At 37.8% G+C, this 23990-nt stretch overlaps 1 protein-coding gene across 3 annotated transcripts in view; it reads right to left on the bottom strand.

The window, feature by feature from the left end:
- RALGAPA1 (Ral GTPase activating protein catalytic subunit alpha 1) overlaps nt 1–23990 on the bottom strand; it is a 238317-nt gene that overhangs the window by 116959 nt on the left and 97368 nt on the right. For all 3 annotated transcript variants that reach the window (XM_042445432.1, XM_042445431.1, XM_042445430.1), the window contains 9 exons: nt 21627–21843; nt 20382–20555; nt 9080–9232; nt 7873–8066; nt 7662–7760; nt 7382–7537; nt 4506–4634; nt 3585–3710; nt 2516–2574 (listed from right to left, as the gene is read on the bottom strand). In XM_042445432.1, coding sequence (XP_042301366.1) covers nt 2516–2574; nt 3585–3710; nt 4506–4634; nt 7382–7537; nt 7662–7760; nt 7873–8066; nt 9080–9232; nt 20382–20555; nt 21627–21843 — 1307 coding nt within the window. The remainder of the gene's footprint in view (nt 1–2515; nt 2575–3584; nt 3711–4505; nt 4635–7381; nt 7538–7661; nt 7761–7872; nt 8067–9079; nt 9233–20381; nt 20556–21626; nt 21844–23990) is intronic.

The raw sequence follows: 23990 nt of genomic DNA on the forward strand, positions 1-23990 counted from the left end.
CATTGATCATTTATATATTCATTTGGGGATTCTGTCAGAGGGATTATTAGTTTAGGGTTTTGTTTAGATGTTATTTGATTAAGGACATAATAGGTTTGATATATATTGGTTAGTTAGAATGTACTAGAAGGGGATAGATAGATGGCTAGTTTCTGTGCTTGCTTATTAGGATTGGAATGTTACACTGTTAGGGAGTTACCCAGCCAGGCCGAGACGGCTCTTGTGTTGGGAGGGGTGAGTTACAACTTAAGAGTTAATGTTACTACTTATAGACTGTTATAGTAATATGTTCCTGATATTAATATATGTTGTTGTTATGCTTTATATGCTACAATGTATGTTGGGTTGTGGGATGATGGGATATATAACCATTCTTACATATACTCATAGGTTGTTAAGGTTTTATATTACTTAGTTTAGTAGAGAGGGATGTCTGGGCTTCAAGGCCACAGGTGCAAGGAGGAGATAACACTTGGTGAGAACTTAATTGTTTTGGGAACAGGCCGGGGAGGCCGGACGAGAGGACACTACGTCATCTGGGTGGAGATTCCTCACTGCGCGGGAAAGACTGAACCAATTAATTAACTTTATTGCTTAATGGGGGTGGGTCTGCTCGTGGGACTATATAACCCATCTGTAACTATGTATCTTCATTCCTGACAAAGAAGTCACTTCTGTTGCCTATACCTTAACCTTTCAATAAAGCTGTTACTTTTAGGAAGCACAGCCTCTTGTTGTTTGGGGGGTGGCAATTGGGAGCCTGACACATTCATATATGATATAGACTACAGTGGTCCCTCAATATATGCGGGGGATCCATTACACACACACACACACACACAGCAAAATCAGCGTATGCTCAAGTCCTATACAACTCAATGGTGGTGCAACCATGTGGCTATGCCACCAGTGAGAACAATGCCACTTTGCCCCCTCCCCCTCACCGAGGGGAGGTACCTCTTCTTCCTCCTTTTCCCTGCCTCCTCCTCGTCTCCTCCTTCTCCCCTTCTTCTGCCGCTGCCGCATCTCTTTCTCCTCCTCCTTCTTCTCTTTCCCACCTCCTCCTCCTTCTTCCTCCTAGCACCAAAACAGACTGTGGAAATAATCCAGTTTGAGACTTCTTTAACTGCCCTCGCTCCATGCTAGGGAATTCTAGGAACTGTAGTTTTGTGAGACATTTAGCCTTCTCTCTCAGAGAGCTCTGATGCCACAATAAACTACAATTCCCAGGATTTCCAAACACTGAAACAGGGCAGTTAAAGCAGTTTTAAGATGGATTATTCCTGCAGCTTGTCTCAGCCCTTCCTCTTCTTTGCTCTCCCTCTTCCTCTCCTCCTTCTCCTATTCTTCCCCATCGCTGCTGCTGTGGCTCTTCCTCCTCTTCCCCCCTCTGTCATGCTGCTGACGCTTGTCCTCCTTTTCCTTCTTCCTCCTCCTCCTCATTCCTGCCACCTCCTCCACTTCTTCCTCTACTGAGTGACCTTGGGCAAGACACACTCTCTCAGCCACAGAGGAAGGCAAGGACAAACCTTAACAAGTTTTGCCAAGAAAACCCCAGGATAAATTCACCTTAGAGTCACCATAACTCGGAAAAGACTTGAAAGTACACAATAGCCACTGCCCTCATTTCCCAGAGAAGAGCGAAGAAGAGGAGGAAGGAGGAGGAGAAAGAGCCTGCGGGGGGGGGGGGTGCCAGAGGAGGAGGAGGTGACAGGGATGAGAAGGAAGGAGAAGGAGAATGAGGAAGAGTGGAGAAGAGGAGGACGAGGAGGAAGAAAAAGGAGGATGAGCGGCAGCAGCATGACAGAGGGGAAAGAGGAGGAAGGCGGAGAAGGCGAGGGAAGAGGAAGAGCTGCAGCACCAAGTGAGAGGCTGGTTGGGGCTCCACGCATCCTCCTCCTTCCTCCTCCTCCTCTTCTTCCTCCTCCCCCTCTTCTTCCTTCTCTTGCTTTTCCTGTTTCTGTTCCTCTTTTTCCTCCTCCTCTTCTTCTCTCGCCTTCTCCACCTTCCCCCTCTTCCTCTTCCCCCCTCCATTGCCCTGCCGCCGCTCGTCCTCCGTTTCATCCCTCCCTCCTCCTCTTCTCTGCTCTTCCTCTTCCTTCCTCCTCTTCCTCCGACCCACATCTTCCACTTTCTCCTCCTCCTCCTCTTACCCCCTCCATTGCCCTGTCGCTTGCCCTCCTTTTCCCTCCTCCTCCTTCTCTTCCTTTTCCCTTTCTTCATTCTCCTTCTCCCCCCTCCTCCTCTGCCAACCCCCTCCCCCCGTGGGCTTGCCATCTGCGTATGCTTAAGTCCACGGATGGCAGGTCTGCATATACAGAGGGCAGACTGTACTACTTTTCCGTGATTTTCTTCATTAAATATATTCTTCCTCTGATTTCTTTAAAAAGTTTGGTTATGTCACAATGATTTTTAGAACCCATGTATTTCAAGTTATCTTATTTCAAGCATTTAACTGAACACATGAATTAAACTATTTAACAAATTCTCTGCAGTGATCCTCCTCTATACATACCTTGCAGGTCCAGATGGTTCCTCCCTTGCAGAACTTAATATTGTTTTGATGACCAGTTCCTAAAGTAAGATTGCTCAAAATCAGTCACGGACTATAAAATTTATCACAGGGGTAGGCAACCTTTTTGAGCCGGGGGCCGGGTTGTTGTCCCTCAGACAACTGGGGGGCCGAAGCCAAAAAATAAATAATTAAATAATTTTTTAAAAATTAAATAATAAAAACCAGGACAAATGTAGGACAAAATTTTCAAAAAGACACTTTTTAAAAAAAATGGAGGACACGCGAAAAATTTGCTGATTTAAAAAAAATGTTAATTAAATGCATGTTCTGAGGCTTCTATAGACAATTGCCCCCCAAAGGTCCAGTGGCAATCGCGGCAGGACCAGGCGGGGGCCGGTCCCAAGGCCTTGCCGGGCCACATCCGGCCCGCGGGCCGCAGGTTGCCTACCCCTGATTTATCATATCACAGAAATGGATGGAAGGACTGAAAACACATGGTTGGTTTATACTGGAAAGATTCAGTTTTCATATCACTGTGATGTTCTAGGGCAGTGTTACTTTAAAGTGGTGCTTCCCAGACTGGTGCTGGTCCCTGACAAGTTTCCCGGAAAGAAAGATGTACTTGTAGCCAATGGGCACAAATATGACGCACATTGGAAAGTACTAATTGCTGGCCTTCCATATCATGTAGTCTGAAAAGCACTGTTCTAGCAAACAAGTTATCCTTTGGTATCTCAGCTTTACATCCTGCTATAGCTCTGGCTACAGTATCACTGTCTAGCTGCAAAAATGTTCCCTCCCTTGCAATGACGATCCCCAATGTGTAATGTCCCTTTCTAAAAGAAGAGAAAAGAAATGACACAAACTCAGTTAGTATTTAAAACCTGCCACCTTTCATGTAATGATAAACTACAGTTTACTGTTGCATCAAAATGCTGTCAGTAGGATTTAGTTCTGTGCAGGCATGCACATGACATGCATTTGATTGTGTTATGAACTGGTAATTCAGATGAAACAGATGTCTTTAACCAAGAAAATAATAAAAATCTCAGAGCATTAGAGAACCCACCTTAACTTCTGTAAACTGAGACATAACAATGTCAGGAGTGTTTGGATGCAGAGCTGGTAGTTCACAGTATAAATTTGGAAAACAAACCAGAGAACCTAAGAGAACTTGTGCTTCTACTCTTGGAGCCTAAAGATAAAAAAAAAACTTGGTAAATATATGAACAGACTATGAATTAAGTTTTGTCTCCATCACCAAGGTTAAATTCTCTGCAGTAATTGCATGTCCGTGTTCTCACCCCCAAAATGTTTACCTTTCCTAATTCGCCCCTTTTGTTGCCAATGCTTTCAACTTTCGTTCTACTGATTTCTAAACTGTTTCAATTTAGAGAGCAAGTACCCAGGATAGGTACTTAGTCCCCCCCCCCCTTTGGATAATAATTTTCTCAGAATCTCTGACAATTTTATAAATAATAATACAGATAAATACAGTGGGCCCTTGGTATCCACTGGGGTTTGGTTCCAGGACCCCTCATGGATACCAAAACCCTTGGATGCGCAAGTTCCATTTTATACAGTGGCACAGTAAAATGGTGTTATTTATGGAAAATGGCAAAATCAAGTTTTTCTTGGAAATATTTTCAAGCTGTGGATGAATGAATCCATGAATGCAAAATCTGTGGATATAAAGAGACAACAGAATATAAAAATGTAATGTTTTAAAGATTATGTGTTAAGAAACTAATCAGTGAGAATATGAAATTTGTATATATTTCACACACCTTTTAAATTATAATATTGTATATTTATTTAATACACTAAATGTTGGGTTGCTTACAGGACAAAAGCCTCCCTACCAAGAGGGATCTTAACAAACAAAAACCTGTAATAATATTAACACATTTCAGACATTTAAACAAAGACAGATTGTTTCTGTCTTTATATAAAATAATGGTAATAGCTGAAACTTAAAAAGTCAACTTACATTGAGAAAAGATGATGCTGCCACTCTGCCAGCTGCTACAATGAAGTCCATGATGAGCATAGTAGCACCAGGTAAACCAAGTGAAAAAAACTGAGGCGAACAGTGCTTGATGATTGTATTCACAATATCCTTGGGAAAAAAGAAACATGTAACTAATAAACAGATTGCTTACTTTTCCCTCTGTTTAAATCTTTCCCTGCTATAGCTAGATAAAATGTTTATACACTTAGTCATAGATGGTATTTTTCTCTTTAATGTTATTCAGAAGAAGCAACTCTTGTTTCACCACTCTGCTGGAAAGAATGTAGAGAGAAGGGCTCCTTTCGCATTACTGCGAAAGTTGAAAATTTTTGGGACTAAGTAATTCAAGATTTGTTTCAAATGCTAATCAGAAGGTCAATTTCTGTGGTGCCAAGTGACCCTGAAGCACAATTGAGACTAACTGAGCAAAAAAAATTGTAGCATAACGTTCCATAGACTTGGGAGCTTATCACACAGCTTAAAAAAGCGATTTACCACTGCCAAATTGAATTCTAATTCAGGCTGCATTTGGATACTATTGCATGTGTTTTGCCACTGCCGTTGCCACTCGGTGGGTGCATCCTGGGTAACTTCCAGTTAGAATGCAAGCTCAGCTGGCCGATTTACAAAGCCGGGAACCTTCCAGCTTTGAAAAGAGGCCAGCTGAGCTCGGATTCTACTTAGAAGTTACTCAGGATACTCCTGCCTTGCAGCGTTGACAGCAAAACATGTGCAATAGTATGCAGATGCAGCCCGAATTAGAATTTAATTCGGCAGGAGTAAGTCGCCTTTTCAAGTTGTGCGATAAGCTTCCTAGTTTATTTCCTCAGATACATCTGAGCTTATGCTACATCTTCTTTCACTCAGAGGTGCTACAAGACATTTTGCCAAAGAAGCTGACATACCAATTGTGTGCCTCTACAAACAATGACCAAACATACAAAATTTGTCCTGACTTGGCATTCTTTTATTACATATCCATGGCACATACCATCCCCTTTGGTCCACCTGAAGCCTATGCCAAGTTCTGATTCAATTATTTTTGATCAATTTCTGTATTTTAAGTTTGATAATACAATAACATTATTATAAGAGCATCCCTTTATCCCAGATGTTATAAAAGCTTATTTCTTAACGTTACTGTATCAATTTATTAATTGGGGTGAAAAAAAGAAAAAAGCTAAAATAGAGTGTGTTTGCTATGCCACGTTAATCCATTCCACCTTACTGGCACAATATCTTCACAGATGTAGCAATTGTTCATGATTTTAACTCAGTGCAATTTTGATTCTGGATGTAGTCCATGAAAAATTTCTTGGTCCCCCTACTGTATCCATGTGCTGACTGGCCTTTTAGCTGGCTACCCACACTTAATGTAGATCTGCATGTATAAGGATGTGATGCATATTTCCTTATGCAAATGTGTAGAGTACATAACTACAGGTGTAACCAGGAATGAATTCTAATGAATATTTTCAGTTATTGGCTAAATTACTGTTAGCAGCCCTATGCTTATTTTTATATTAGGATGCAACTCATATACCTTCATAGTGACCTCTAATGGTGATAATTTAAATTCTTATTCTGTGCTTTGTGGTCACCCACAAATTGTAGTTCATTATCCAACATTGACTTATCTTGAAAAATTGTCTTTTGAAATTGAAAGCAAACCTTCTTTGGTTTGGGCCACTAACTATATTTCTTCATCCTAGGCTTTGATGTTATTCTGGCACTATTCTAGATGTTTCTAATCCTGTGGATTGCTCTTTTGCACCTGCTAGAGAATATTTCATTCTCTAGTTTTAATTCATTTATCAGAAAGAGCAGGATCTAACCATAATGTAGATTCCTATGCATGGAATAATCTTTAATTACCCTGAATATATTTTTAATTCTAAAACATTTTCATAGATTTGCATAAATGAAATATAGCCACAGGACAGTGTACATCCTGTAGATTATAATTATTTAGTTAGCAAAAGGAAGTTTAAATGTAGCACAAATAAAGCTATGGCTATGAACAAAAGTACACTTTCTTCTGAAATGTAGATCTCTTCTAATTCTCTAAAAGAAGATGAAATTTGAATAGGATTACTGGAACCAAAGTCTCATTATTTGCCAATGACCTGTACATTTCTGGGAACTTATCTTATTCAGCAGTATGACAGATTCTTGGTAATTAGGCCAAAAAGGCATTGCTTTACCAGAACTGTTATAAATTGGTAATTAGATTGTTTTTCAAGGAATAGAAATTGTATGCATGAGACAAAATGTGTCACGTATAATGTGGAATTATGAGTTACAACTATAAAATTCTGGGCCAGTTGTCACAAACAGATAAGGCAGTAAATCCCAATGTGGACTGTACTACTTTATAGATACCAGGTGCAGCACACATAATTGAATGAAGTTCCCAGTTTTTTTAAAAAAACTGTCACATAGGAAATGAAACCTTAGGAAAAGAAATACTATAGTATAGTAGATATCTAGTTTTTATATGCAGGAATTTTTCAAATTGTATCTGATATGGAGTCCTGACAACCAATCCAAAATATCACACATCAAACACAGATTAACCACTTCATCTTCTGTTTGCAATAACTAAGCCATGATGAAAGTCCATTCTAAGGCAGTTTTCAAAATGCATTCTGAAAAGTCACAATTTACTGGTAAAGATATGCATTTAGAAAAAGTTCCCTAAGAGCAGGAAAACTGAAAACTAAGGATTTAAATAACACAATTTACAATCAATGAACCCAAACCAGGATTACTTTTGTTAATCCTGAAATACATTACTTATAATATGTGTTACAATAAGCATCATTGAAATGGGAGGGGGCAGGAAAATATCTTACCTGATCAACATGGAGCAGGCCACAGTGCATTATGTTATAGAAATGCGTTAAAAAGTCCCTGTTCGGGGAAACATCTTGTCTTCGCTTCATTGTATTACAAATGAGTTTATAAGCATGCAACTTGCCTTGCTTGTATTTATCACTCAACATGGTTGCCTAATATTAAAAAATGAAACCAAAATATTAGCACTGTTCTAAACTGATACTTCTATTCAACCAATTTAGAAAATTACTTTTTCTTCTTCTTTTTTTTTAAAAACGTAGATCATCCTGAATTTACCTTGAAAAGCCATGGAGTTAGAATTCTCAAAGGAGGAATTAAAACTGGTGGAGAAGGAGACATCATGTTATCAGTTGAAATTCCAAGATTATCTCTAATCTGAAATAATTTGGAAACACAAAGGACACTCAAATGAGGATATTTTCAAATGGACTTCAAAAGTAAACACTTTTCAGACTGAATTAACAAAAACACTCAATTCTCCAAATACCTTAGCAAGATTCTGCCAGAGTTCACAAAGGTAATCAAAAACTTGAGCATGTATTTCAGGGTCTACAATGGAATTGACATCTCCTAGTATTCCTAGCATTCGTCTCCACATTACAGTAGCTACATCTGCATGCCATCCTGTCAGGGTTCCTCCTGCCATCACACTACAACATTCAGATGGGAAATCACTAGTTTCTGTAACCAGAGAAAAACATACCATCAGCACATTACTCCCCTGGGAATACATGGAGAAAAAGTAAAAGTTGCTAATGAGAAGTAAAACTTAATTTCTAGCACTAGTTCATCAGCCAGGATTTGCACAATGCTGAACAGACTATGATTCACAGAGACAAAGGTGAACTCAAACGGTTCTGAGATTTGCCTTCTCATCAGAAAGAGAGCCTTCTTGCTGGTTGCTCCCACCCTCTGGAACTCCCTTGTCTGAAGAATAACTTTTCCAAGCTGTGGCTTATGCACAAACTCAAACATTCAGAATCTTCTTCAGATCTCTGTTCAACGCTTTGTCTCATAGGCATGGGGATACTGGTGCAAATGTAAGCAGCATTTCATCCCACTCTATATACTGTATTCATCTTGATCACCTGAATGGAACTCATGGCAATGCCTGGAAAAATTAATTGACACTACAGACCCAAGAATTCTCCAACTGCATTTTCCTTGAAAATGTGGTATTAGTTTTTTCCATGAAGGGTCACTCTGTGGAGGTGCAGAGGAGCAATGGAATTGTGTGATCTTGGACTCATACTGAAACACTGCTCTGAATTATTTGGAGAATAACTTTTCCAAGCTGTAGCTTATGCACAAACTCAATATATGTTACCTTCATCCCTTGCTTGTATAGTGTCAACTTTCTGGATGTAAATGTAAGTATACACATATGCATCAATAATACGATAATTCAAAATACAGGGTAGACAGCTGCAACAACCCCACAATGATCCCATTCTTCTAATCTGTGTTGTGTTTACCTAGCTTTTTGAACACGCAAACAGGCTATGTGCTGAGTTATTCATGTATTTAAATCATGTATTTACATACCACAAGACAATTTAGAATAAACCAGCAACTTTTAAAACCTGTCATAAATAATTCAAAACCACCTTTCCTGAGGCTACCCAGTACTGAAATGAGTCCTGTACAGAAAATGAAAGGAAAGGTATTTTTATGTTTGGTATCTAAAATATTGCCTAGATCATCTGGTGTCTGTAAAACAGAGTGGTGGAGCTTCTCATCCAGATGTAGATCTTTCTGTTCATTGTGATCTGCACTCAGAGTAGCAGGAGATGGAGTTTGGGACCGTGATCCAATGGCAGACTGGACTGGCGAAGCACTTTCATAACCTGCAATGACATTTTAACTATCAGAATATGTGCATTTGCTCAGTTTTGATTTGCAAGTAGTGTTAATGCTAATACAATGGATAATATTTATAAAAATATTCTAAGAAAGCATTCTATAAACAAATAAAGTTCATTTTACATTAGTCCTCTTGTGCAGACATTAGTCCTCTTGTGCAGAACCTCACACCTTGAGGACTGCCATTAGCAACCAACAATACACATGCAAATCATTCCTGCCTTTCCAGATCAGACAATATATATAGCCAAGTCCTTTCCAGGCAAACATTCTCTGAAGATGCCAGTCACAGATGCTGGCGAAATGTCAGGAAGAAACTCTGCTAGAACATGGCCACATAGCCCGAAAAACCCACAAAAAACTATTCATTTTGCATTGTTGCTATTAAGAAAGTCCTAATTTTATTTATTCTATAAATGAGTTTTAAACCACTTTCTCTTTTAATTTACCATTTTTGTACATTTGTCTACATAGAAAATTCCTCAAATATGTCAAAACTGTTTGCTTTTGGATGGGCACATTTTGCTTCTAAACCTATGAATGGGTGAGTGCCTAACTTCATTATTAAGAAATAATTTTACTACATGGTTGCTTCTTCGAAGTCATATTAACTGTAACAACATTCATCTATGTCCAAACCAAAAAGAGCAAAGGAAGTTTTTCATAAAGTCTCATCAAGTGTTCTAAAGGAAACACAAGAGGCATAGTTTAACAGCCAAATCTTCCAAAGAGAGCCAATGTGGTATATGTTGGATTGGGACTCAAGGTTTCTAAGATCATGTCATCAGTATCACTGGCTGACCTGAAGCTACTCACTCTCTCACACTCTCTCTGGCTTACTGTATGTCACAGGTTTGTGCTAGATACCTTCTAGCAGCTAGACAATAAAATGTAGAGTAAGAAAAACAAGTATACAGTCAGTCCTTCTTATACACGGCGTTTTTATACACAGATTCAAGCATACACGATTTGAAAATGTTCAAAAAAAGTATAAATTTCTAATATCAAATCTTGATTTTCCATTTTTTATAAGAGACACCATTTTGCTATGTCATAATATTTAATGGGACTTGAGCATACATGGATTTTGTTATCCATGGGGGATCTTGGAACCAAACCCCAGCGTATAACAAGGGTCCACTGTACTATCTTGACATCAATGGTGAAACAACAGGATATAAATGTAACTTGTAAATAAAAGTAACAATGAAGCTGATAAATCTATGTTGGTAATTGGTTACATAATAGTAATAATAGGATAAGATAATAGACACATTTTATAATGGAAATAAGCAACTGAGTTCTCTAAAGAAATGTACTGATGTTATTTTATTGGTTCATAAATAATATGGATATACAAGTCAACAGTGAGATCACTGGGTTTGTGGAAAATGCCATACTATTCAAGATGGTAAAATCCAAACCAGACTATGTAGTTTCAAAAAGGACTTTAGGAATCCGCAGTTCTGCAGATGCTGTAGAACTCCCAACTTCTATCACTTTATAACTGGAAGGAACTGAAGGGAAATGGAAAGCATATATTTTTCTCTCTGTTAAACAATGGCCCGTTACAAACGGGGCACTGTAGTACGCGACGAGCGTGTGTACTAGGGATAGAAAGGAGTGTCCTTTCCGACGCCCCTAACCCTAATACGCGCCTTGCGCGTAGAAAATGGCGGTGGCTGTTCCACACGGCCGCTGCCATGACGTCAACCGCGCTGCCTCCAAACGAGGCGGCGTGGTTGTGACGTAGTGGGGCCGCACGAAGGCTAGTGCGCCCTTTCTGAGCCCCGGAAGGAGCTCCGTTTCGGGCTCCTTCCAGCTTTGCGTCACTGGGCACAGCCTTTAGATGGCTGCACCAGCACACAGAGGAGAAGGGGCCAAGTGGCCCCTTTCTCCTCCTCCCCGCTGCCGTGGGGTGTCCTGGGGCTTCAAGCCCCAAGGAAACCCTTTTCCAGGCTGCAAGTAAGCGGCCTTTTGCCGCTTCCCCGCGGCCTGGAAAGCGGCGGATCGGGGCCTCAAATATCGTTCAGATATTCTATCACAGGTTCCCATTCTTTTTCCCAAAATTCTATTTTTTATTTTATTTTTCCAAACCATTATTTTGTCCATTTCTTTTAATTCTAGTATCTTTCCAATCCATTCTACTATTTTTGGATGTTTTTCTGATTTCCAGTGTTTGGCCAAAACAATTCTAGCAGCAGTTATTAGGTCAACACCATTCTCCAATGTCTCTTTTCTATATCTATTCGTAAAGCAAATATCATATTAAGAAGGTAGAACTCAGGGGTTCCTGGGAATTTTGTGTCCAATATCTGCTCCATTGCTTTATGTATTTCAACCCAGTATTTTTTTATTTCTGGGCATGAGCACCAAACATGGTGGTATGACCCAATTTTCATATGACACTTCCAACAATTTTTGTCCTGTAAATTATAAATTTTGGCTATTCTTAAGGGTGTATAATATCAATGATTATTAACCTTTAAATAATTTTCTTTAAGATCTTGTGATGTTTTAAATTTGCTTGATTGTTCCCAAGCCTTCCCCCAGTTCCCAAATAAAATAACATGACCTAATTCCTGTGCCCATTTCACCATTGCATCAGTTATTGTCTCTGTTTCTAGTTCTCTTTGTTTCAGTATTTTATATATATATTGACACTTTACCTATATTTTTATCCAAATGATTTTATCCATTGGGTTCTGTTGTATGTCAAATTTTTCTTTCATCATATCCTCCTTAAACTTTGATTTGATCTGATGATATTCCAACCAACTTACTTTCTTTCTTAATCCTTCCAACTCTTCTCTAGATCTTATCCTAATCTTTCCCTGTGATTCTATTATCAATAAGTCTTTATAATCTATCCAATTTTCTCTTATATCCTTGTTTTAAAAAAGCCTCCTGTGTTGAGATCCATAATGGAATACCATTATATATCTTTCCCTTAACTGAGTTCCAAATTTTCATCTGTTGTTTTCTTATCTTGTAGTTTTTGAATTCTCTATCACTCTTATCTTTATTATATCCTATATATGCATGCCATCCATGTTTTAGCTTTACTGCTTCTAAAACTACGTAATACATTTTTCTCATCAAATTTATCCATTTTTGGATCCATAACATAGCACATGCTTGAGAGTACAATTTTATATCTGCTAAAGCCCCTCCACCCTTATTGATGTCTTTTTTCAATATTTTCCATTTAAATCTGGCTTTTTCCTTCTCCACACAAATCGTCCCAATTCTTTGTTCCATTCCGAAAAGATTCCATTATTTGTTACAATAGGTAAGTTCATAAACAAAAAAAATCAATCTTGGCAGAATACTCATTTTTATAACTGATACTCTTCCTAAAAGAGATATAGGCGCGTTACAGATGGGCCCATGAGGCGCCGTCGTTACGCGTGAGGGGCGGCGCTTCCTGATGCGCCTGGCCCCTCGCGCGTAACGAGTGCATCAAAATGGCGGCAGCCTATACAGATTGGTGCTGCCATTTTGACGTCACGGATGCATAGCGTCCGGACACCGTGAGTGCGCGCCTCACGTGTTGCGACGCCATTTCTGGGGCGCAGAAAGAAGTGCCATTTTGGGGCTTCTTTCTTGCTGCACCCGGGAACCGCACGGTTTGGCTGCTGCGGTTCCCGGACGCAGCAACCGGCAGCGGCGCGAGACCGCCCATTTTGGGCGGTCTATAACACGCCATATTTAGTTTGTTCCATTTTCTTAGATTAATACAATTTGTTTTTCCACACTGGTTTATAATTATACTCATATAGACTGGAGTTCTTATCTGACAACCATTCTCCTAAATACTTCGCTTTTTCTTAATCTGTATGCCTGATCTTTTTGTCAATTCTTCTTCCTCATCATTACTTAAATTTTTGGTTATCATCATTGTCTTAGATTTATTTATCTTAAATCCTGATATTTGTCCAAATTCTTTAAATTCTGCCAATATATATTCTATATTTCTTAAGGGGTGTTCCAATATCAGGGCCATGTCATCCACGTAAGATCTTAATTTAGTTTCATGTACTTTGATTTTAATTTCTTTTATATTTCCATTGGCTCTAATCAAGTTATTTAATACCTCTAACACCATGATAAACAGTAGGGATAGGGACATCCTTGTTCCTTTACTTACTTCAAAGTTTGTGGTTTTTTCCCCATTTACTATTACTTGTATTTTCTGTTGTTTATAAATTTGCTTAATCAAGTCCAAAAAATAATTCCCCATCCCCATCTTTTTCATAACTTCAAACATAAATTTCCACCTAACCTTGTCGAACGCCTTTTTGGCATCCAACAGTATTATTGCAGTTTTCTTATGTGATAATATTCAATATCATCTTTATATTGTCTCTGAGGTGCCTCTCAGGCAAGAATCCATTTTGATCCTTATTTATACAGCTCATCAAGATTTTCTTTAGTCTATTTGCCCATATCCACATGTATATTTTATAGTCATTGTTCATTAGGGCAATCGATCTATAATTTTCAATGGTTTTATAAAATAATGCAGTGTTACATCCGGTCTGGGGGCTTTATTTTCTTTTTCAGCTTTTATTGCCTGCCTTATTTCTTCTTTGGTGATGGATTTGTTCAATATCTCTTTCTGTTCTTGTGAGATTTCATTAATCATTCTTTTATTTAGATTCTTTTATTTTTTTCTTCTATCTCTGTATCCTCTAATTCTTCTTTGAACAGCTTTGTATAATACTCTTTAAACGCTTTTTTATTTCTTATTTTTTCGTTATAGCACTTTTATATTTTATTTCAGTTATTAGGTTTTTTCCTTTCTTTTTTTAATTTGTAAGCCAACCACTGACCTGATTTATTAGCCCCTTTGAAATTGTTTTGTTTAATTTTTTTAGTTTTTTTGTCCAATTCTTCTACGTTTTGAATTTGCATTTTTTTGCTTTAATATTGTATATTGCCTTTTCAATTTTTGATTATTTATTTTTTTCTATTTTTTTTCCTAATCTCATTAGTTCCTGTTTCTCTTGTAAGATTTTTACTTTGTTTAATTTTTTAATTTCTGAAGCCCTTTTAATTAGCTGACCCCTTATTACTACTTTACACGTTTCCCACACTGTTTTTATAGGTATGTCTTTTGTCTCATTTTCTTTAAAGAACAGTCTTATTTCTTTCTTTAATTTCTCTATAAATTTTTCCTCTTTGATTAATTTTTCATCCAATTTCCAAATCCATTTGTTTATTTGTCTCATTTCTATTTCTATTACTATCAAATTGTGGTCGGATATTAGCCTCGGATCTATCTCCATTGTTTTAATCCATGGTAATATATTCTTTGTTGCTAAGAACATATCAATTCTTGATCTTGAATGATGTATATCGGAGTCGTATGTATACCCTTTCTTTTATCCATATAAATGTGTCCAAACATCAACTATACCCTGTTCCTCCATCATTTCAAAGCAGCTTCTAGGTAATTTGCCTTGATTTTTTTCTATTTTTTTAATTGATTCTCTATCTCTTTGAGGTTTAATTACTCCATTGAAATCACCAACTAATATTGTGTTTTTTTCCATTCATTGCCGTCAAATTCTTATTCAGATTAGAAAAGAAATATTCTTTCTGCTCTAAGGGTGCACATGAACAAATAATTTCCAATTTCTCACTCTTAATATCAACTTCTATAGCTATATATCTGCCATATCCATCACAAAATAATTTTTTGCTTCATAACTTTTATTAACATAGATTGCAATCCCTCTTTTTCTTTTTTTGGGGTCAGCTGAATAAAATAAATTCCCTAATTTGTAATTTTGTACGTATTTTATTTCGTTTTCTCTAAAAAATTTTCTTGTAAGCACAAAATGTCAAATTGATTTTTTTCCAAATAATGAAATATTATTTTCTTTTTATATGCTTTATTCAATCCTCTAACATTTAATGATCCTATTTTAAGTTTCATTTTTTGCTCCCTCTCTTCCTCACTAAATCCCTTTCTAGATGTCTTCTTCTTCTTGATCTATATTAGTTATATCCAATCCTTCCCCTCTCTCTGATAATTGTTCTTCTTCTTCCTCAGGGTTTGCTAGATCTTTCCTGTCTATGTTCCCTTTTCTCTCTTCTTTTTCTCCTCCTCCTTCTCCTAAATCTTTTTTCTTGCTTTTAACTTTTCTGAGAAAGTCTTTGGCTTTATCTACGCTGTCTATTCTATATTTTTTCTGTTTATATGTAACTGTCATGCCTTCTAATTTTTCCCATCTATATCTTACATCATTTTTTTGTAGTATTCCTGTGAGAAATTTGTACTCTCGTCTTTTTTTCAGAGTTTGGGGGGGGGATATATCTTTTAAAATTTCGCTCTCTTTTTCGTCAGTCGTCAAAATGTGAGAGTAGCTTTGTTGACATATTTTATCTCTTATTCTTACATTTGTAAAACAGATAGCAATATCTCTCAGGATTTTTCTTTCTTTAGCTATCATGGAATTAATCCTAAAAAAAATTTCTATCTGCAGAGCTATCATTTCGTCTGGCGTATCCAGATATTGTGCCAATATTGGTATCTTCCTTTCTAGTAATTGTTTGTTTTGTATCTCTATCACTCCTCTTAACTTAATGCATCTTTCTCTGTATCTGCTATCTTGTAAGAGGGCATTCTGATTCTCTATCTGTTGTTCTCTTATAATCCATTCTGTTCTTTTTTCTAACTCTTTTGCTTTGGCTGTCAGTTCATCTGTCTGTCTTTATTCCCGTCATTTATTAGTCAATTTATCTATCTTCATTTCCTTCTGTAGAGCTGATTTTATTTCTTCTCTATTATCTTTTAGTTCCCCTCTCATCTCTTCCCCCATCTCTTTCTTAAAGTCTTTTTAAAATTGCCTTAATTCTTGCAATATTATAACATTTATATCTGTTTGTTTTGATTCTATTGATCCTCCTCTAGAACTAATTACTCCTTGTGGATTCAGCTGTGTCTTAGCTTTGTGCTGCATGCCATTTTCCTTTCTTCCTGCATTTGTGTTTCTCTCCTCCGTCTCCTTCTCCACTGTTTCTCTGCCTTGACCTGCTCCTTTCTTCCTCGCGTCGGTGTTCCTCTCCTCTGTCTCCTTCTCCCCGCATCGGCGTTCAGATGTTCTCTGTCTCGGTCTACTTCTTTCTTTCCCACGTTGGCGTTCCTCTCTTCTGTCTCCTTCTCCGCTGTTTTTCTGCCTCGGCCCACTCCTTTCTTCCCCGTGTTGGCATTCCTCTCTCCCATCTCCTTCTCCACTCCTTCTCCACTATTTCCCTGCCTCAGCCCGCTCCTTTCTTCTCCGCGTCAGCGTTCCTCTTCTCTGTCTCCTTCTCAAATGTACTCTGTCTCAATCTACTCTGTTGTTTCCTGCCTCAGCGTTTCTTTCCACCGTCTTCTCCTCAGCTGCTCTTGGCCTCAGTTTACTTTGTTCCTCCCTGCCTCAGTGTTTCTCTATCCCACCTCCTTCTCTGCAGTTCTCTTGCCTTGGCTTATTCCTCTGTCTCCTTCCCAACTGTTCTTACTTTTGGCCTTCCCTCTTTGCCTCAGCTGCTCTGTTCTCCACTTCAGCATCTCCCTTCTCCATCTTTTACCGTTCTTCGCCTTGGCTTTCTCTCTTTCTTCCCGCCTCAGCATCTCTCTCCTCCGTCTCCCCTTCCGTAATTCCCAGCTATTCTCTGCCTCTGCTTTCTCCCTTTGTTGAGGTAAGCCGCTGATGGACAAGCAGAGCGGGACGAGCTCATACTCCACACTGGTACTTGCTTGCTTCCGCTCCCGGAAGCACTTTAAGATCTTCTGTAGAGACCCTTCCTTTCAGTACCTCTGCCACCTGAAGTATGGCAGGTAGCAAAGCCACAGAGGCTTTCTTGATGGTGGTGTCCTGGATGTCAAATATTCTACCCAGGAGGAGTCATTATAGCCTACTTTGTTACCTTTCCACAATCAGGAAATGTTTTTCCTCAGGCACTGTTTTCCTTGCAAATAGTTTTCCTGCTCTGAAATTAGTTTACTTGGTTTAATGTTGTTCTCATGTACTGCTTCTGTGTGTTACATAGTTTTAATGTTCACCTACATTTTAAAATTAATTGTATTTTATTAAAAACATATTACTGTATTTTCTGGCGTATAAGACTACTTTTTAACCCAGGAAAATCTTCTCAAAAGTCGGGGGGGGGTCGTCTTATATACCGGGTGTCATATTATAGGGCAGGTGCTGAAACTTTCGAGCTGGACTGGAGAATCTGAGGTCGCCGCATATAGTGGGGGGAGCTCAAAACGGCCATGGCCTCATCCCTGCCGTATGCGGCGATCGTATGAAAGCAGCTACCGCTCTGATAGTCTTGGAGACAGGGAGCACTGGGCAGGCAGGGAAAGCTGACCAGTCCAAGCAGGCTTTGTATACAACAAGGTTTCCTGCTAAGGACCTGCATGTCATAAGTATTTGAATTTAAATTATCATATTGAAATCAAATCTGATGTTTTTTAAATTTTTATTTGGTGTGCGTTGGAAGAGGGGTAGTCTTATACGGTGAGTACATCCCAAACTATATTTTAACTGGAAAAGTTGGGGAGGGGGGTTGTCTTATATGCCCAGTCGTCTTATACGCCGGAAAATACAGTATTTTATCTTATGCGCTAAGCTTTCCTGGGAACTGTTTTTATGGGTATGTTATAAATTTTATAGTACAAAGATAAAATAAAATAAATTATATACACTGAGCTAAAAAAAATCCAGTCTTTGTATGTATCTTGGCTGAATGGAATGTGTTGGTAATAACCTTTAAAGCCCTTCATGGCTTGGGTCCAGCTTATTTGCAGGAACATACAATCTACTCCGCGCACTCAGGTCCTCTGGAAAAATTTACTGCAGCCAATAAAGACCAGTTACTCAGAGGGCCTTTTAATCTGCCGCTCCTAAATTTTGAAATGGCCTGCTGGAAGAGATCCGACATATTACCAACCTTGACGGCTTTAAAAAAGCCATCATGACCGATCTCTTCCGGAAAGCTTTCCCTGAATGATCATCCCAGTCCCACTGATATGAATTGCCCCATGACTGCCCCAAGATGTCTTTCTCGAATTATGACTATTTTAAGGGATTTTAACTGTATTTTATAATTTTGTTGTCATAACTATTAAGTTTAGTTTTAATGAAGGGGTTAAGGGGACTATGTAATTTTATTTGTATGTAATTATGTATTTTATTGTTGTAACCCACCTCAATCCTATGGGAGAGGCAGGATAAAAATAAAACTTCTTCTTTTTCTTATTATCTGTGACTACTCAGTAAAGAGATATTGGATTTATGGTAGATGTCAGTAAAATGTGAACTTACTGCATCGCGGCAGTAAAAAAAAAGGCAAACTCAACATATAAAATGGCAACTATATCATCATCATCAAAAATTGTAGCGCAGCCATTTTTAAATCTGGCAGTTAGTATCCTAGAATATTTAATAATAATAATAATAATAATAATAATAATAATAATAATAATAATAATAATAATAATAAATTGTAGGAGTCCAGTAGGAGTCCCAATTTACCTTAACTATGGTCACTTTTTCCTATAAAACTTAATATGGCTTCTTTGTTCCTTTCTATTCTTGAATTTCCCATATTGCTTGCACTGGTGATGCAAGCATTCCTTTACTAGAGGATCTGTGTGTATGAGATAATATGAGAACTAAGGTATGTTGCTTTTTTTGGGTCTTGTATTCATCCCTGATAGTGTCTCTGTTTTTCTACTTGCCTTGTTTGTACTGTATTGTTTCCTTTATTTCTTCATCTTGGAACTAAATGTGTTTCCATATAGAAATTTAAAATGTCTGAGGTCAGGGGGAACAACCTAGATGTTCCCTCCTTTTGTTGTTGTTTTTAAAAGGAAAAATTGTTGAAAATGTGGTAAAAGCATCTTTACAGATTGAAAATTACTTTGTTATATTAGGAACATATTGTATATTATACAATTTTGTTTGGCATAAAATTATTGTAACAGGTATACTAAAAATCTAGTTCTGTCAGACAGTAGTTACAAAGTGAATTTATATATATATAGTTACAAATGGAGATACAACAACCTGAACTGTAAAGGAATATCTTTGGTTTTGTCACTTTATTTGGAGCAAGCAAAAAACTACACAGTTAAAACAAAACAAACAAAAATCAACATTATTAAGATCAAGGAAATTATTTGGTTAATTTTCCATACTGTCAAGCAAACATAAAGCATTTATTCCAATTTAAAAAAAAGTAAGAAAATGATACCAAGATCAAAAACTGTACATTGTCTTACATAACACAGTCATGTCTTTCTCTTACATAGTTTTTAGAAATCATTTAGGCAGAATAAATATATGAATACCTTATCTTAAACCTTTTATTTATCATTTTAAAAGAATGATAAATAAACCATTTTAAAACATTTTCACCCCCCTTTTTTTTTGGGGGGGGGGGAAGGTTGAGAAAATGTTTTGGAGAATTTCTTTTTTTAAAAAATAGTTTCCCCTTATTTTTTCCTATTCCCCCCCAGAACTTTTGATATCTTCCTCCATATAATATAGTGTGTGTATGCGCGCACATAACAGGAAGAGCACAGTTCTGACTCCAGCATCTCACTGCTTGATTGCCAGGTACTATTCTGAATACTGTTTTAGCTTGGGACAGTGAGGAACTGATACTATTATTATTATTATTATTATTATTATTATTATTATTATTATTATTATCCTGCTCTTTTCCCAGGACTGGGACTCAAAGTGGCTTCACAGCATTAAAAACAGTACAATTAAAATAATTTTAAAAATACTGCTTTTTGTTGGGAAGAAATTTCAAAAATGTCTCATAATGTCTCATTTGAACTTTCCTGGCTCTTAAATAGAAGGGGTGGTGGCATGGTTGTTGCTCATCCTAGTTAACTTCACCTAATGTGGCCAAGTAGGAAACTGGCACCTTGACATATTCTATATGTTATGAGTCTATTAATACTATGTTATGAATCTATTAATCTTTAAGATACCACAATAATTTGTTTTTCTACTGTAACAAACTAGCATGATTAATTTTCTTTAAGTTGGCTGAATTATATATAAAACTGTGAGAAGTGTGGATTTTTCTGCTGTAAGTGTTCTCTCTATTCAGTTTCACCTGTAATCGTGGCTGCTTCAGCAGACAGTGGTTGTTGATTAAGACTGCTGGTCTCAGAATCAATATGGAGTGTAGTTAGACTAGCTACTTCCTGCTCTTCAGCACTTTGCTGAGGTCCCAAACCTGCATCAGACTCTGTTGAAGTTGTGCCACCTTCAGGACACAAGCTGAAATCTGCAGAAGTTAAAACACAGACATAAGCAGTAAGGCCCATTGCTCATATTAAAATCACAGCTCAGAAATATTTCAGAAATGTAGATTTCTCAAAGAAAGGCCATGTGTGCTCCTTTTCATTTTGCATTTAATATTAGTGAGTTTCAATCACTGTCAAATGCAAATTCAAACAACACTACCTCAAATGGGGTGGGGGTGGGCTGGAATGGAACTGGACCAAGGGAACTAAGTTGAAACAAGGCATTATGGTGGTTTGAAACTGCGTTAGACATGTAAAATTAGCAGACTGGAATGCTTTCCCATAGTCAAAGATCATTCTGAGGTGTTGGGTTCCGTGAACTAAAAGCCAGAATTCTTGCAGATGAACTAATGTGGCTATAGGCAAGGCAGCACAAGTGACATATCCATAACCCTGAAGACATATGCAGGTGTCTCTTGGAATGGGACACAGGTATACATGCATATCCTTCCTTGCATTCTTGATTGCACTATACAGCTGTGCATTAAATATACATCTAAATGTAGTTACATGTTCAGCTAAATACACTTTGAGCTTACAAGTCCCTGTACAGATTTCTGTGTCCAATGCACAAAATTCAAACAGCTTCTCCATGATCCACGCACTGTGTGCTTCAGGTTACTTCATTAATGTACTAATAATATCTGTTCATATTAAGAGTTATATCCAGTGATGTGCCTCTACTGATGGAAGGTTTTTTGATCCAGAGAGGCCTCCTGTCACCAGAATCAGGAGGAGGAGGAGGAGGATTAGGGAGCTCTGCTGCTCCTTTCATCCCCAAATCCGCTCCTGAGGTTTGGGAGACACTTTGTAATAGTGGGAGGTGGGCTGTAATGAGAAAAGAAATCTGTAAAAACTGCCTTGTTCCATATTCCAGTGGTTATCCTCTGTTGGATCAAAGGGTCTTCCAGTAGCAAAGACACATACCTGGTTACAGCTCTAAATCTTCTCAAGGTTTTTGTATAAAACTCTTCATTACAAAAATGAATATGCAGTAGACATATGGTGTAGATATATGGTTCTATGGAGGTCTTAACTGGGGAAATACTTGCTTTCAAATTTGTGGCCATCATACTGGAATGCGCTGAAGGAATCAGAATGGCTGTCAGAACTGACAAGGTCACTGCTGCCTGCACTGGCAGGAGACGTCCACTCAGAAGGCACACCTGGGTCATCCACAGGACGCATTTGGCTCTGCTTGTTTAATATATCAGGAAGATCTTTTGGAACTTCTAGACTTCCTGGACTACTCCCTCGTCTTGTCACATTCTAGTTGAAGAAATATTTCCAATAATTTAAAAAAAAACATATTTTTACAGTCAGAAAAGAAATGCATATTTATATTTCAAAAACATGGGCTGCAGAAAATTTTAAGTCAAGTTTAATTTCTCCTAAAATGCACTTCTACAAATATTTTTATTTTTAATCAATGCACTATATTACTGCATTCAGCTTAATCTCCTTTATGTCAAATAATGAATTAGACTTCAAATGGATGCCTTATGTTTTTTTGCTATAATCATTTAAGTATACCAACTTATGGTTGCAGAAAACTGGAACATATATATATTAAGAATGAATTGCAATGTTTTGAGTACCCTGAAGCTGAAACTCTTCCCAGAGTTGCACGAAGTTCTTTTGTGACTTAAATAAAATTTTATAATTGCTTTTTAGCTCATTCTTTTAATATGCTTTCCATAGTACATGATAAAGTCAGAAGTTCACAACAACAGAAAACCAGCATTTCAGCTGTAACAGAAAGGTGAAATATACATATTTTAAGAATTAAATAATAATTATAATAATGATCTCTAGGCTGAGGCAGAAGCCTTCCTTTGTGTCTTGTTTCCTAAATTTACCATGATGAGGGGGCCTTGTCAGGATTAAACATTAGACTGCCATGCATGTCCACTGCCTACAATCTTAGCCACTTAATGCTAATGCTCATATTTCAAGATGCAGCAAGACAAGCCTCACAAAACTGCCCAGAGTCAAGAATCACATTATATTTTAAAACCGTTTCTGACAACTTTCAGTTTTCATATACAAAAATAAGCAAAGAACCTATGAGGAACATAGATAAGTACATGACAAATCATACAAACATACACTGTAGAGAACACACGTCTACAGAGAAAGCATGATCACTCAATGAAATAGTAATGTCAGCAATCACTATTTTGTGGAAGCTGCAGAGATGCAATCCATACAAGATGGGCCTATCAAAATCCAGAAATAGTTTTCTGTGGGTTTTTTGGGCTATGTGGCCATGTTCTAAAAGAGTTTCTTCCTGACGTTTTGCCAGCATCTGTGGCTGGCACAGATGCTGGTGAAACGTCAGGAAGAAACGCTTCTAGAACATGGCCACATAGCCCAAAAAACCCACAAAAAAATCTAGGGATGCCGGCCATGAAAGCCTTCAACTTCAATTTTCTGTGGTTTTCTTCAGGCTATGCGGCCGTGTTCTGGAAGAATTTATCCCTGATGTTTCACCTGCATCTGTGGCTGGCATCTTCAGAGGTTGATGGCCTTGTTTGGGAGGAGGTTAGTTTGTGTGTTATCCTGTGTTCAATGGGACAGCCTGGAGGTTTGTTGTGGGTGGGGGATATGCAAGGGGGATTTATATCTATTTAACTGATAATCCAGAAACCTTAAGTGTGGAATTGGCTACTATGACAGAGAAGTTATATCATGGAATTTTTGTCAATTTAGGTACATGCTGTCCTACAGAATTAGAAGCAAAGGATTCAAACAGCTGTCCTCCAGAACTTCCTCATGGGAGGGGTTCAGAGTTTTAAACCTCGTTTTACATTTAATTGTCCCATAATTTCTCTGTAAATTGAGTTAGTTTGGGACAAAAAGAAGGCAAAATAGTTGAGACATGTGGTAAGATGAGAAATCTTTTGGCAGAAAAGCAGCACATAAATGTATACACACTTGGTCTGTACTGAAGATGCAGAAATGATCCCTCACTGATGGAGTGGACACACTGGCCCTGTTTTTGTCATTGTTACTGCAATGGGAAATACTACTTTCATTCGTAGTGTCTGAGAATAATGACTTTGAGGTGTTCAGCACCTTCAAAACAAATGTTGCAGAAATCTGTGAACTTTAGGCAGATTGGTAAAACCAGCTTCTTCAAGAAACGGTTTTACACGAGGATGTAAAAAGAACGACAAGTGTTTTGATGTTGATAAGACAGATGATAATGCAGAAGCTTGTCTTTAATCTAGTGTGAAGAAAAGAGAGAAAATCTGGATCAACAAGCTGACAAATAATTAATAATGACAGCCCCATGGCAAAATCTGAATGGTGGGAATGAGGAGATGCAAGAGATGTAACAGATCAATGCTTCTCAAGCTAATACGGTAGACTGATTTTCCTCAATGTGCTATGAACCGCTACCATATTTGCCC

The sequence above is a fragment of the Sceloporus undulatus genome, chromosome 1, assembly GCF_019175285.1.
Source record: "Sceloporus undulatus isolate JIND9_A2432 ecotype Alabama chromosome 1, SceUnd_v1.1, whole genome shotgun sequence".
NCBI lineage: Eukaryota > Metazoa > Chordata > Lepidosauria > Squamata > Phrynosomatidae > Sceloporus > Sceloporus undulatus.